The sequence below is a fragment of the Stegostoma tigrinum genome, chromosome 12, assembly GCF_030684315.1.
Source record: "Stegostoma tigrinum isolate sSteTig4 chromosome 12, sSteTig4.hap1, whole genome shotgun sequence".
Taxonomy (NCBI): domain Eukaryota; kingdom Metazoa; phylum Chordata; class Chondrichthyes; order Orectolobiformes; family Stegostomatidae; genus Stegostoma; species Stegostoma tigrinum.
In genome coordinates this window covers 47730534-47745115 of record NC_081365.1, presented here as the reverse complement: position 1 = coordinate 47745115, position 14582 = coordinate 47730534, and the positions used below count along the sequence as shown (strand labels likewise).

At 37.8% G+C, this 14582-nt stretch overlaps 1 protein-coding gene across 1 annotated transcript in view; it reads left to right on the top strand.

Annotated features, from left to right (window-relative positions):
* nsun3 (NOP2/Sun RNA methyltransferase 3) overlaps positions 1–14160 on the top strand; it is a 28080-nt gene extending 13920 nt beyond the window's left edge. The window contains exons 6-7 of the mRNA XM_048541516.1: positions 9630–9903; positions 11351–14160. Coding sequence (XP_048397473.1) covers positions 9630–9891 — 262 coding nt within the window. The 3' untranslated portion in view covers positions 9892–9903; positions 11351–14160. The remainder of the gene's footprint in view (positions 1–9629; positions 9904–11350) is intronic.
* The last annotated feature ends 422 nt before the right edge of the window (positions 14161–14582 follow it).

Below are 14582 nucleotides of genomic sequence, written 5' to 3'. Positions count from 1 at the left end.
TTGATTCAGACTTTGCAATACCCATGATGATTATCTCAACTCAGTGTCCCAGAATCTCTTCAGCAAAAATTTACATCACATCCTGTCATTTCAAAGCTCCAGTTACTTCAGCAATTGGTATCAAGACTTATAGTCTTGGCTTTAGACTGCATATTCTCTTGAACGTGCCTGAGCGATCTTATACAGCTATTTTAATGAACTTGTTCAGATGTGTAAGAAGCCCACTCTGGATGAGCTTAGAATTGAAGTCTGGCCTTCTGGCTGAAAGACAGGGACATGTCCACTGTGCCACCACAGCCCAGACTTGCATACTCAACTCATCTGTTTCCAAATTATTTGTTTGTTGTATCCTTCCACTCAGCTGCAACATTCAACATTCAGTATTCAGTCAGAATGCCATGGTCTTCAGGAATTCTTTCCCAAAGCCACATCACTTGTTACCGCCATCAATTTTCAAAAGTGTCTATAAAACCAAAGCCTTAAAGCTAAATCTTGCCTCCCCCATCTCTAATTGGTGCTTGTGTCTTTTGCGTGAAGAATGCAATGTGAATGAAATTTGTTGTCACTTTTTTTGTTCCAAGGGTGACTTCCACTTCCTTTGGACTGTAGTTATAGAATTAATCAAGACAGATGTGAATCAAAGATCTTGCTGTAATTTTCAAATTGGTTTAATTGTTCCCATCCCTAATTTGTCTCCTAGAAAGTAATCTTATGGTTTTAACTTGGAATAAACAGATTGAAAGATTGAAATTATGAACCCCACAATACATTTGTCCATTATTAAATATAACTTAGGAAGACATGATATTTGGTGCAACATGTCAGTTTTCACTTTGAAAAGCAAAAATGGCCCTAGAGTTTTATTAAAAAATGACTGTCCTACATTTTTTTGCATGAGCAGTTGCTTTCCTCTAATCCCTGCATGATTTGCCAAATAGAACTGATGTATCATGACTTTTCAAATGGCTTAACTCTTACTATCTTTAGAAAGAAAATAGCACAGATCAACTCTTTGTTTTGTAAATCAATTTATCATTAGCAGATTTGACTTAAAATGTACATACTTTACACGTAAAACTGCCTGCAGAAGCCATTGATAGAAATGTGCAATTAGTTAATTGATAAGTCTTGCAGTTGCAATTCGCAGCCAATATCAATTAACTGATTGTACATTCTATCAATAAGATCTGCCTGTTTCAATATTACCTATTACTTAAATTTGTGGGTTTGTGTTATACAAACTAAGTCATTACATTATGTAATCAGCACATAGTCTGTCAGCCGTAGTCGACTTTCTGAATCTTAGCACAAAAGGAGGCTGATTGGTTCATTGTCTGCGTGAATGCATTAAACTAAGCAGGTTTGCCCAGAGACTCCAACAGGTTTCCTCCAAACCAAATTCAGCTCAATTTTATATGTTCTGACTCAGTGAGGAAAATCCTCAGTGGTGCCAAGCTTTGAAAAACTATGATGAGGAAATAATTCTGACAAGCTTTTGATTTTACTTTGAATAGAGTCATTGTGATACAGCACAGAAAATGCTTTGGCCCATTGAGTCTGTGCTAACCTATCTGCTCTACACAAATGCGTGGTATTGTATTATTTATAGTTGTTAAAACAAGTTATAGCTTATGGTATTTAACCAAGGTTATGGTTATGGCTTTTGTTATTATTATAACGTTTATAAATATGACAGTAGTCTAGTGTGAAACTCCAAGCAATGTTTTGATGAATGATTAACGATGTTACTAGCAGGAAATGTAAAGATTTTGGAATGACTTCACTTTAAACATCAGGAATGTAATTTTCAAACTCCAGACACCATTATCAACTGGTTTGACACAATGGGTTAGCTGTTAAGATGAGTAAGGCATTTAAAGAACTACAGAGATAATAGGAACTGCAGATGGTGGAGAATCCGAGATAACAAAGTGTAGAGCTGGATGAACACGGCAGGCCAAGCAGCATCTTAGGAGGAAATACTGCTTGGCTTGCTGTGTTCATCCAGCTCTACACTTTGTTATAAAGAGCCACAGTACTGCTTTGAACTAGGAGTAAAGTTTTTTTTTGTTTATCATATCTTGGACTGGAGCGAATTGTAAGTTATATCAGACCCATATGGTTCGTATTCAGTTAAGTTCAAAGAAGAAGATATGTTGGATTCTGTAAATCTTGGTAGATGAAGAGACTGGGGGCGGAAGGGAGACAATCCATCCTGTCTGCTTGCTGCCCATTAAGCAACGAAAATAAAGTTTTGAAAGGATCCTAAGTTTGGAACTCAACAGTGATTGACAGTTGAACTTGTTTATCCTCTACAAACAAGCTAATCTACTTTGCAACAGTGCTTTGCTAGGTGGCCCTTTATCTGATGGAAAAGAAAAATAAAATTTCTGGATGCAAGTTTTCCCACATAGTGAAGCATTTATTGTGCAATCTTTGAGAATTTTTTAATCTTAGCGCATATGTTATTTATGGATAGTTCTATTATTTGTATAATTAGATAAACATTTACATAGTTTTTTCATCGGTTATCTTTGCAAATCAAAATGGATGTGTGTAAAAGCACCACCTGATCATGATCCAAGATGAAGTATTTCCTTCTATACAGGAATTTGAGTTACCTCGCCTTAATTTTCAACTTTACTGCTCAATAGTACGATGGTCTGGTGTTCCTAAATATTGTGTATCCCATGTGCTGTCATGTGCCTTTTTCTTCTCTTTTCATAGCTCAGCTGTTAAGCACCAAAAAAGCAGTTTGTTTAAGCATAAACTATGTGATTAACAGAACATTGTTTTGCAATTCATTCCAACTACTTGTACGTTGCTGCTTTATCAGTAAAATGAATTTAGAACAAATGCAATTTTTAAGTACTTCACCTCAAATCTCAGCTAATAAACTTGGTGCCCCAGTTTACTCTCATTTTTGAAGAATTCATCCTTTTGTACTAAACTTGTGTTCATATCAAAATAGAAATTAATCTTAAACTCCCTCCCATACTCAAATAGTGAAATTTTATTTATTGATATAATTTGCTGCAGTTTTTCACTGAAATAGTGAACAGTGGGCCACACACAGTTGGTTTAGTTGTTTCATAGTGTTTTGTTACATGATAAGATGTTAGTCTCTACGTGGGCCCTCAAAAGATAGTATGAGAAAGTTCAGGGAGGTTTTAGTAAGAAAGATTATGCCATGAAACAATCTACAAAATATTTAAAATCATATAGGCCTGGAAATTTGGTACTTTGTGACTGAACACCTCATCTGTACAGGGCTAGTAGCCCACAAACTAGTGGGGAGGACAAAGCAGCAGTGGATTTTTTGTCTGATCTCCTAACCATGTATGAGCCTGCATAACTCTATGCGCCAATGTTTAAGGAAGCAGTTGTGTGGGATCTGGAGGAGAGGTGATGGGGACCCTACATTACAGTTATCAGGAATGAGTTTGAGATCAGCAAATGGTATTTTGCAGATCTGTGTTATTGTTGGGACAATCTGAAATTGTGATTTTGATTTGGGACAGGGGTTTAGGTGACAACTAGGAGGAGGAGATTAATACTTGAAGTTTGGAGTTATATTGAAGATGATGTTCCAGGAGCAAGGATTAAGATGACTACTGTTTCTCTCATTTGATGCATTGGTTTTGTCAAAACTAATTGGCACTGGCTCAAGCTGCCTCTGGTATAAGCTACAATTGTATAAGCAAGTATGTGCAGTTGGTAAGTCACAAATATATGCAAATAGCTGCCTCATACTTCTGATCAGGCTGAAGGGTATCTCTTGTTTGGATGTGATCAAATTGGTAGCTGGCATGGCCCTCACTAGAATTGTGTCTACGTGGTATGAATGCTATTTTGGATGTGTAGCAGTATTTGTAACACTAAGAATGGGAGTGACTTCCAAGCTCATAATTTTCCATTTTGTTTGCTTCTTTAATTCATAAAGCTGGTAAAATCATTGGTGGTAGTTTACAGTCAATAGTCTACATCTCATGAGCATTACTTTGCAAATTCATCAAACTGTGTTAATATATACCTTTGCTTATTGAATAAGAGCTGCTAAATGTTATACTCTGTTTTATACATCAGAAATTCTTTGCTGCTCGAGTGAATAAATTGACAATTTACATTTTATCTAATTTTCACATTTACTGAGCTGAAATGAGATCACAGGAAGCATGCCGTAAATAGATTGAAAATGAATGGAAAAAAAATGATTTACATGGAGGTGCTAATGCAGAAGTGGTGAGAATTCTAGCATTTCATGTTGTGTTAAGTGAATTCAGAAGCACAGTCTGTATTCTGTAAGAGAATTGGAAACCTGGTTGGGTTAAATAGCAGTTTCAAAGGTACAATTGTGCTTTCGGCTGTTCTGAATAACTGGATCAGGAATACATCGTCTTTATTAGAGTAAGTGATAAACATTGTGTGTTTGAACTCTGTGCTTGGACCAAATAAGTTGAAATGCTTGCTTGCAAATTTGCCCTTAACCATCAGGTGGCACTGCTGATGTGGTTTAGAGATATTTTGTTCCTAAATAATTAGGAAGACAAAAACGGATGAAACAAACACATTGTGGCAATTTGAATTTTGAATAACTAGACGACTGTGTATAGCAGATACAGTGTGTAATGATTACAGAAATAAAAAAGTTAAAATTATTGAAAATAATTGCCACTTTTCTGTTGAAGTGGAGATCCAGTTTTAGTTTTGGGCAAATTGGATATCATCTGCTGACATTTCCAATTATATTCTCAGATGTGTCCCCAAAACTCATACTGAGACTAGTCTAATGTAATGATGATGACTGACAATAATCAGTAAAAGCAGTGTTTTCGGTACTTACGCAAAAGAAGTGACGTCAAATACTGTACAAAACAGATTTTAAAGGAAAACTCAGCAGTCAGGGTGGCTATTGATGAGTTTGTACATTAAAAAGATGGAATCTAAGGTGGATAATATGCCCACTTCTCATTCCTTTTCTTATGAATAATTGACCATTTAGCTAACTGTCAGTTGTTCAACAGCATTGAAATAATACTGCTGTGATTATGTACTACTGAATATTTGCTTTTTATTATTAATACAAAATTGTAGGTGTCATTTTAGAGACAGCTTTTATTTGATACCGTGATTTATTTGCCAATTATTCAAGTCAATTATTGTGTCCAACTGATACATCTATTTAACAAAAAAAGCAAATAATTTGAAATTAGTGCATTAAGTTTCTCATTCAGAGAAAATGACACAATGGTTACAATTAGTGTGGTCAAATTAAAGCAAAGTAATTTCTTTCCGAATTACATCTCTCACTAAATTAACTATGCTTCACAAGTGTCCACAACACAAAATCATCATACATTTCTAAATGTGCATTGCAAAACAGGCTGTATTTTACATTAGAAGTACCATGATGAAATAACTTTCAAACTCCTTGATTGACTAAATCAACCAGACTGTGTATATAACCTGGATCTAGAAAATTGATAAATATCTTTTGTTAAACTGATTATCAAGAAAGCAGTAAAATAAACTAATATTTGATGCAATGAGTTTTGTTTGAAATTAAATTGAAATTTTGTTGCTTGATAGGTATGAAAAAGAAACATTTGCTGTCTCTTACCTCCTAATTTGTAGCATACAAGGCAGCATGCCTTGCAGCTAAATGCCTGATAGTGATGCTGAGGCAGTCACCTTTTACTGGAAACTGCTTTTCGATCCATAATGCATATCCTTATTGAATCAACGCTTTCTTTATTGACTTAACGGTTGTCATCCGTTTCTCAGAAACTCATGATTCCAGTAACCCATTTAGAGCAAGCACAACATATTTTAGAATTATGCAAAATAAGATTTAAACAGACAGGTGCTCACTAAATACTGCCAAATGTCACAGTTTCTTGTAATGTGAATTTTTAAAAGCTTTTCAGATGATTATCACTCCGCTGTTAATGACACAAATTGAATTAGAAAATGGGGTCAATTGCACTTAAAACCAATTTAAATAACACTTTCCACCAAGGTGATATTTTTACCTATCAGCAAAATGTGTTATTACCTTAAAATGTCAGGTTTCAATCTTAGGTGATTGTGTTTATTTAATATATAGCAGTACTCTTATGGTAAACTCAGTTACGATAAATACTTTTATCTTGTGTTCTAATTGATTATAGATCTAACATATTACTTCAAAACAGTTACAATTTTAAGACCTTTTATTTGAAAGATGATTCCATTTATATCTTAAGAAATAATAATGATAGCGTCCAAGAGTTTGGTATTGGGTTCAGTGCAGATCCTGACATTGTACTGGTTTGGAAGCAGACACTTGGCTGTGAGTTTCCATAGATTGGTCCATTCAGGGCTCAAGGGCAAACTTGACATTCAATTAAGTAAGTTCAATTAGAGTACTTAGTTACTAAGTTCAGCAAGACACTGAATGAGAGCTTGGGGGAATTTTTGTGAGGAAGGAGGTGCAAGCCTTTTTAGTAACCACTTTAAAAAGAGAAACACAGAACAGTATAAGAATCGTGGGATAGGAAATTCCATAAGAATTTGTCACCATGGATGGAAACAGCTGACTTCTTAGAAAATCAGTGTGACATCAAAGGTAAAGCAGGTAGTTGCTTAAGTAGTGAGTATTTTTCTGACTTAACTTGGGAAACTTCCGTAATCTATCTTTTTGTAAGTTTCAATTAGTAATGGTAAGACTTAACAATTAATAGTAACGCGTACTAGATTGGCAGAGAGTGTTTCCTGCTGGTCTTAACTGGAATTTCAGTTGGAGTAAGTAAAACATTTGTTGTAATGAGAAAGCATGCACATGTGGCATTAGAGACAATTAAAATTGAAATAGTAAAAATAATTGAATTAGGAGCTTGTTGACACCTGTATCAATGACCACTTAATTGACAGTAAGCAATATTGATTATTGGCAACACTCTTTGCTCCTGACCATAGAGGTGGTCTTCTTACTTTCCCCCTCCCTGCCCCCATTCTCTTCACATTGTGTCTCTCTCTCCCTCCCTCCCCCCCCCCCCCCCACCTCTTTCTCTCCCTCTCTCTCTCACCCCCCACTCCCGCTTCCGCCTCTCCCTCTCTGGCCCGCTTCCGCCTCTCCCTCTCTGGCCCGCTGGGAATGGAGCCAGTAAAGGTGAGTGTAGGTGTGGAGGTAGGGAGAGCTGATTTTTGGGATGCAGTGGGGGAGGGGAGATTTTGAAGCTTTCACTTCAAGCCCACCGACTCCCACAGCTACCTAGAATACACCTCCTCCCACCCACCTTCCTGCAAAAATGCCATCCACTATTCCCAATTCCTTCACCTCTGCCGCATCTCCTCCCAGGATGAGACATTCCACTCCCGTACATCTCGGATGTCCTCGTTCTTCAAGGGCTGCAAACTCCCCCCTCAGTGGTCGAGAACATCCTCGACTGTGTCTCCCACATTTCCCGCAACTCATCCCTCACACCCCGTCCCCGCAATAACAACCAAAAGAGAATTCCCCTCGTCCTTACATACCACCCCACCAACCTCCGGATCCAACCCATCATCCTCCGACACTTCCGCCGTCTGCAGTCCGACCCCGCCACCAAAGACATTTTTCCCTCCCCACCCTTCCCTGCTTTTCAGAGGGACCACTCTCTCCGTGACTCCCTTGCCGGCTCCATGCTCCCCTCCAGCCTCACCACACCCGGCACTTTCCCCTGCCCCAACACCACCTCCCTCACCCCCAAGAAGACTTGCCACATCAAGTAGATGTTCACCTGCACATCTGTCAATGTGGTATACTGTATCCGTTGTTCCCATTGTGGCCTCCTCCACATTGGGGAAACCAAGCGGAGGCTAGGGGACCGCTTTGCAGAACACCTACGCTCGATTTGCAATAAACAACTGCACCTCCCAGTCACGAACCATTTCAATTCCCCCTCCGATTCTGTAGATGACATATCCATCCTGAGCCTCCTGCAGTGCAGCACCGATGCCACCCGAAGGTTGCAAGAACAGCACCTCATATACCGCTTGGGAACCCTGCAGCCCAATGTTATCAATGTGGATTTCATAAGTTTCAAAATCCCCCTCCCCCACCCCATCCCAAAACCAGCCCAGCTCGTCCCTGCCTCCCTAACCTGTTGTTCCTCTCACCTATCCCCGCCCCCCACCGCAAGCCACACCCCCATTTCCTACCTACTAACCTCGTCCCGCCCCTTTGACCTGTCTATCCTCCCTGTTTGAACTATCTCTTCTCTACCTCCCCACCTACACTCACCTTTACAGGCTCCATCCCCACCTCTTTGACTTGTCTGTCTCTTCTCCACCTATCTTCTCCTCTATTTATCTTGTATCCGCCTCCCCCTCTCTCCCTATATATTTCAGAACCCTGTGCCCGTCCCCCGTTTCTGATGAAGGCTCTCGGCCCAAAACATCAGCCTTCCTGATCCTATGCTGCTGCTTGGTCTGCTGTGTTCATCCAGCTCTACACCTTGTTATCTCGGATTCTCCAGCATCTGCAGTTCCTATTATCTGTTTTTAACCTGTTACTTTAAATTATTTATCGTCTGTATTAAAATAATGCAGAGGGGAATGTATGCAAATATAATGCATGGGTAGGGCAAAATAACCGAATCCACAAATAGGTTGCTTTTCATGGAGTACTTTCATCAGCCCGCTGTTATAAAAGCTCTGCTTAAAAAAAAATGAAGTAGGATGCCATTACTAATGCAGTTGATGAGAAAATTTAAAGTAACTGATAACTTGTCTTCTATAGGGCATGGTGAAATAGCATCTACAGTACTGCTCACCATATTTATAAAGGATATTAATGTGCTGGAAGCAGTTCAGAGAATGTTTACTAGACTAATACCTGGAATGAGTGGATTGCTTTATGTGGAAAGGCCATACAGGCTTGGTTTCTACCCTCCGGAGAATAGTAGAGTCAGAAGTGACTTAATTGAAACATATAAAGATTCTGAGGGGAATTGACCAGGTGGATGTTGAAAGGTTGTTTCCTCTTGTTGAAGAATCGAGAATTAGGGATTATAGCTTTTATAAATAAAGGGGTCTCCATTTAAAGCAGTAATGAGGAAATATTTTCTGAGGGTTGAACGTCTTTTTCATTCCCTTCCTCAAAAGGCAGTGGATGCATAATCTTTAATTTTTTTTAAGGCAGGTTCAATAATTTCTTGGTTATCAAGAGAATGAAAGATAATTAGGAAATGCAGGAGTGTAGAGTCGATGTTAAAATCAGATCAGCCATGGTTATTTTGGATGGCGGAGCAGGCTCGAAGGGTTGAGTGGCCTAATCTTGCTTCTTGTTTATATGTTCTGTTCTCCGAGATATTACCATTACAGAATTAAAGTTCACGTAAAAATTCATGTATACTTGCTGCAATAAACAACAGTTTCTGAAACACACAATAATGTTCATTACTTGATGCTGATATTGAAACCCAGACTGATTGAGGGTGCAGAATGGCACAACTTGAATCCTATATCAGAGTACTATTCTACAGCGATGATGCTTTGTCAAAGTTACTTTTCAGTCCAGTTACAAAAATGAACAAGATACATTTTCCATCTTGCTGCTCTGTGCCTGATGGAAGTGACCTAACTGTCTCTTTACTGGTGACTTACAGGTCAGCACTTGAGGCTTTGCATCCTGGAGGGACAGTGGTTTATTCTACATGCACACTGTCTCGAGCAGAAAATGATGATGTTGTGGCCTCTGTCTTGAATTCTTATGACAACATTCAGGCTGTGGATTTAACAGGCTTGGCACGTTCCCTTGCTCATAACTTCACGTTTGCTGAAGGTGTACAATATGGATTGTTAATTGTGCCAGAACGAGGAAGATTCTGGGGTCCAATGTATGTCAGCAAATTGCTCAAGTTACACTGAATTACAATAAAGGTACAAATTTTTAAAATAAATGGATTTGTATGGTAATTATTGTGATCTTAGCAGGCTACCTTCATGTGGCTTTGGATGCTCTTATGATTCTAGTTTCCATTAATTAATTAGAGTTGTAAAATGGTAAATCTCAAAAATATTTCGTGTATGAAGTGTTTTAACTGTGAGAATGATTGAAATGTGATATTATGAGCCCTTTACCTCTTAAATTTTTGAGTTGACTGTGTAGCCAAATAAATGGCATAAAAACAAAAACGAATGCTGGAAGTAATCAGCAAGTTAGGTAGAATCTGAGAAGAGAAAATGTTAACATTTCAGGTTGATGGACAAGATCATTCACCTGAGTAGTTAGAATCTGTGCAGAGGAACGGAGTTATCTGACCTGCTGAGTATTTCCAGCAATGTTGCTTTTATTTGATTTCCAGCCTCCACAGTATCTTATCTCTCTTTTTTAAATTAAGTGACATTTTTTGCTTATGTTGCCATACTCTGCATCTTTAATATCTTTTTTTTACTCCTCCAATAGACGGAACCTTATTAGAGGAAAACAATAGAGATGCTTATTGTAACTAAAGTAAATAACCGCAGGAAATAAATAAAAATGGCACAGTACAGTTTTCTGCACATTTAAGAGTCGTCGTTTTGTTGGAAATTCATATCTGTCAGAGAGGCCTAGAACACGACTTAATGGAGGACATTCTCAACTAGACCCTCCAAGTCCACACAGACCCTCCAAAGAGCATCCCACCAGGACACCCATCCCTACCCTATCCAATCTATGGAAAAATGCATTTCCCAAGAATAACCTAGCCTGCTCTCCCCTGCTCCTAGCATGATCAGTCCACCTAACCTGTACATGTTTGGACCATGGGAGGAAACCAATGCAGACACAGGGAGAATGTGCAAACTCCATACACAGTCGTTACAGCCTCAAGTGACTCTGGGTCCCTAGTGTTGTGAGGCAGCAGTGCTAACCACTGAGCCACCATGCTGCCCAAATAGTCACCAGCTACAATATGTATTTGTATCTATAGATCAGTTTATGTAAATATAATTAGCAGCAAATCTGGCCATTCATATAGCATGCTAAAATTTGCATGTTGTAAACCTCCCTTATTTTTCATTTATTTTGGCACAAGCCAAAGAAACCAGGGTAATAAGGAAAGTCTTCCCCATTCACTCTCCAGGGAACTTTTTTTAGGTACCTTTTGTAGGCATAAATGTAACCTCGGAAGGTGGTTAAAATGTGAAGTCCAACAGTGTAAGTAAAACTTGAGAATTCAATACTAGCTGATAATTGATTGCAGTCAACTTTAGTTGAAGGAAATTGGCAAGTACAGACACTGCAAATGGAAGGATTGAAAGAACGACGGGTTAGAGAGAGTTGTTTTGCTTCGTAATCATTTTGAAAGTGTGTAACATGTATTTTGTTTACATTTATACTCAGATTTCAAGAGATTCCCTCTCTAAGCACAGGAAGAGAGCTGAACACATACTGAAAAGAAGAAAACTCTCAGAATATAATGACTCAGTGGAGTATCTGTATGTTATGTATTGAAATTACTTACATCATCTGATTTTTTTTTTCTGCTGAAGAGCTCTGACCAAAGGTTAATCTAAATGTGGCAGAACCTGGAAGGAATGCACTTGAATTTGGAAAGTGGTCATGAATAAAAGGTCCACATTGTTACCATACATCTAAGCAGATTTTTATCTGATAATTAAAAGAAGATACATATTAAAGTATTTTTCATTTTATTATTCTTTGGCTTGTGCCAAAATAAACCACTGAATAGATGGGCAATTAAAGTTTTTAATAAATACATACTTTTTCTCCCTACCAGCAATATACTTATTTAACTACCTCTAATGGGCAAAATGTTCACTAGTATATTTCCCAGAAACCAATAGAGGGACTCTAGAGAATTGTTTTACGAAGGTCCTTAAAGTTGTTTTTGATGGTGTGCATCCCACTTTCCACACTACAGCATCGACTTTTTGTTAGATTTCTGATATACTAGTTACAGGGGATTGGTTGTGGAATGCATTGTTTTCCCAGTTTCAAGAATAAGCTAATCCTTCTTTGCCTATTAATATAAAAGGTAAATCACTGTAAATATGAAATTATACTGAAAATTTGTATAAACAAAAATGTCGCTTTACATTCTGAAACAGCAAGATTCTAATCTTTGCTTGCATGCAAAGCTGTTGGTAAATTTGTCTGCAGGTGGTTAAGATCTGTATTAACACTTTTTACCTGTTGCAGCTATATGGAATTAAACTGTACTGCTGTGTTGGATATAATAGCCCTATTTTGTTTGAGACCGATATCTATTAGTATTATCAGAGACAATTGGTGAAAAACATCCATTGACTTGCCAGTCGTATTCCATCATCAGGACAACTGGTGCAAGAAATGGAAATGACAGCAATGTATATGCAAACATACAAAATTATTGGACAGAATGTGAGCTGACCCCATCTAGCGTGTGTGTTGCTGATGTAATGCCTATGCATTCCACTTCAGATGCTCCTGATTCAGCTGGAGCCATTTAACCTGAGAAAGGTGCTGAGGTTTAAACCGGGAGCGAGTAAAATGAACTTTGTTTCTGAGCTTGCTGTCCCTGAGTATGGAGCACTTAACACTGACACCATGTGGCATTCCCCCACTAAATTTAAGCAAACCTACTTTCACTGGTTTTCTTGTAATTTTGAAAAATTAAAGACACTTCTTTGAGCTGAAAATGACCTTTTATGCATTTCAAGTATTTAAGTCAGGTGATCTTCAATTGCTTGTAAATAATATACTCTGCTGTCATTAAGCTGTCGCAGTTACATACGAACAAGGAACAAAAATAAGGCCACCTGGCCCTTTGAGACTGCTCTACCATTCAATAAGATGATCTGATATTAACCTCAACTTTGCATTTCTGCATAACTCTGATAACCTTTCTCATCTATTCTGCCGGCTCTCCTGTGTAACTTCAATATTATGCATCTCCTTGCATATAGCAGTTTCTGTATCCATTTCTGCTTTCTTTCCCCTCTCAATCTCTCCTCCTCCCTCTTATCTCCAATCCTCTTGTTCTGTCTTTCTCCCGCGTCCCCTCCCCACCTTAAAATTTGCGATCTCCATTCCAGCCCAATTTATTTCACTTTCAGAAAAACATTGCCAAGCTAAACATAGAAATAAGACAGGAGGACGTATGTGATGAGCAGAGGACTAGAAATGTAGATGGCAATAATAGCTGGAAGTTATAGAACAGTGACATTGAAAATTAATTAGAAATATTGACTCTGTACTAAAACTCATGGCAGGCACTGGCCATTCTAATTATGAGGTAATGGCATTTAATTGATTTGTGATTGGACTCTTAACAACTGGTTATCAGCCCCATTGATAAAATACAATAAATGACAAATACAAAGCACTTGCTATAAGAAAAGCTTTAGATGTTGTTAAATGATTACATCAATAGAATAAATTATGGCTTTTTATGGTAAATATTTTTCGGAGCACTTATCTTTAGTAGTCATACAAGAAAAAGCAAGTCTAGAAACAGTCGTGCTTACCTTATCAACCTCATGACACATCCTGACAATGTCTTGAAGTCTGAAGAGTGCTCTGCAGTGTGGTCTTAGTGACATTTCCATTTTCATGCTTTTGTGCGCTGACATTGCAGAACTAGGGTAGTTTGTGCTGTGAAGTTTTATTCACAAAGGACTAATTGGAAGCTGCCACTGTTCATTCCCTTTAAACTCGCAGCAGTTGCTGAAAAGAGGTGATATTTCTGTTTATTCTCACTGACTGTTTGATTCCAGGTGATCAGAGGAGAAGGCTGTGCAGTACATTTGCAATAAATTGTGGTGGCATGATGTCACAATCTGTAAAGGACAAAGTGCTGAGTCAAATTGTGATAATTTTTAATTGTGTGAGATCTAATTTACATAGCCATAAATTATTTTCAGAAATATCCTTTATTACATTGAAAGGTGTTTTAAGATTAATGCATTGTTTTTATTGTCCTAAAAAAGGATCATTTAGAAGGGAATACTCTTGAATGGAAGAAGTAACTATATGTAGATATTTTGCTAAAAATATGTTTTGACTGTTTTAAATATTCTATCCTGCTTTGATTGTAATAAAACCTCAATCAGCTTATTTGTTTTTGTGCAGTACTTTTCAGTTTGCTACTGCAGCTGTGAAGCCATCTTTTCAATTATAAGGTGAACTCTTTTAAATGAAATAAACAAAGACACGAGTCGTTTTTCACTTCATGTATCATAATTACCTGCATTTATATGTTAAACGTCATTGCAAATAAGATGTGATTTTCCTCACTAGAAGACATCAATTGTTTTCAAATTATAGTTCATCTAGTTTGTGAGCCAAATCTCAGCATAAAATGCAGTGAGAGATACCAAAGTGTGAAGCTGGATGAACACAGGCCAAGCAGCATCTTAGGAGCACAAAAGCTGACGTTTCGGGCCTAGATCCTTCATAAAAATGCAGTACTAGTTTCTTTATATTGGCTAGATTTTTCATTAATTTGAAGTGTCGACACAGCACTCCCCCTTCTTTTCATTAGAACCTTTGACAGTAAGGAAGTTTTCACCTATGGAATGTATTGAGTGAAATAAGGTAACGTCTGATTTGATTTCATTTACAAAAGGACCAT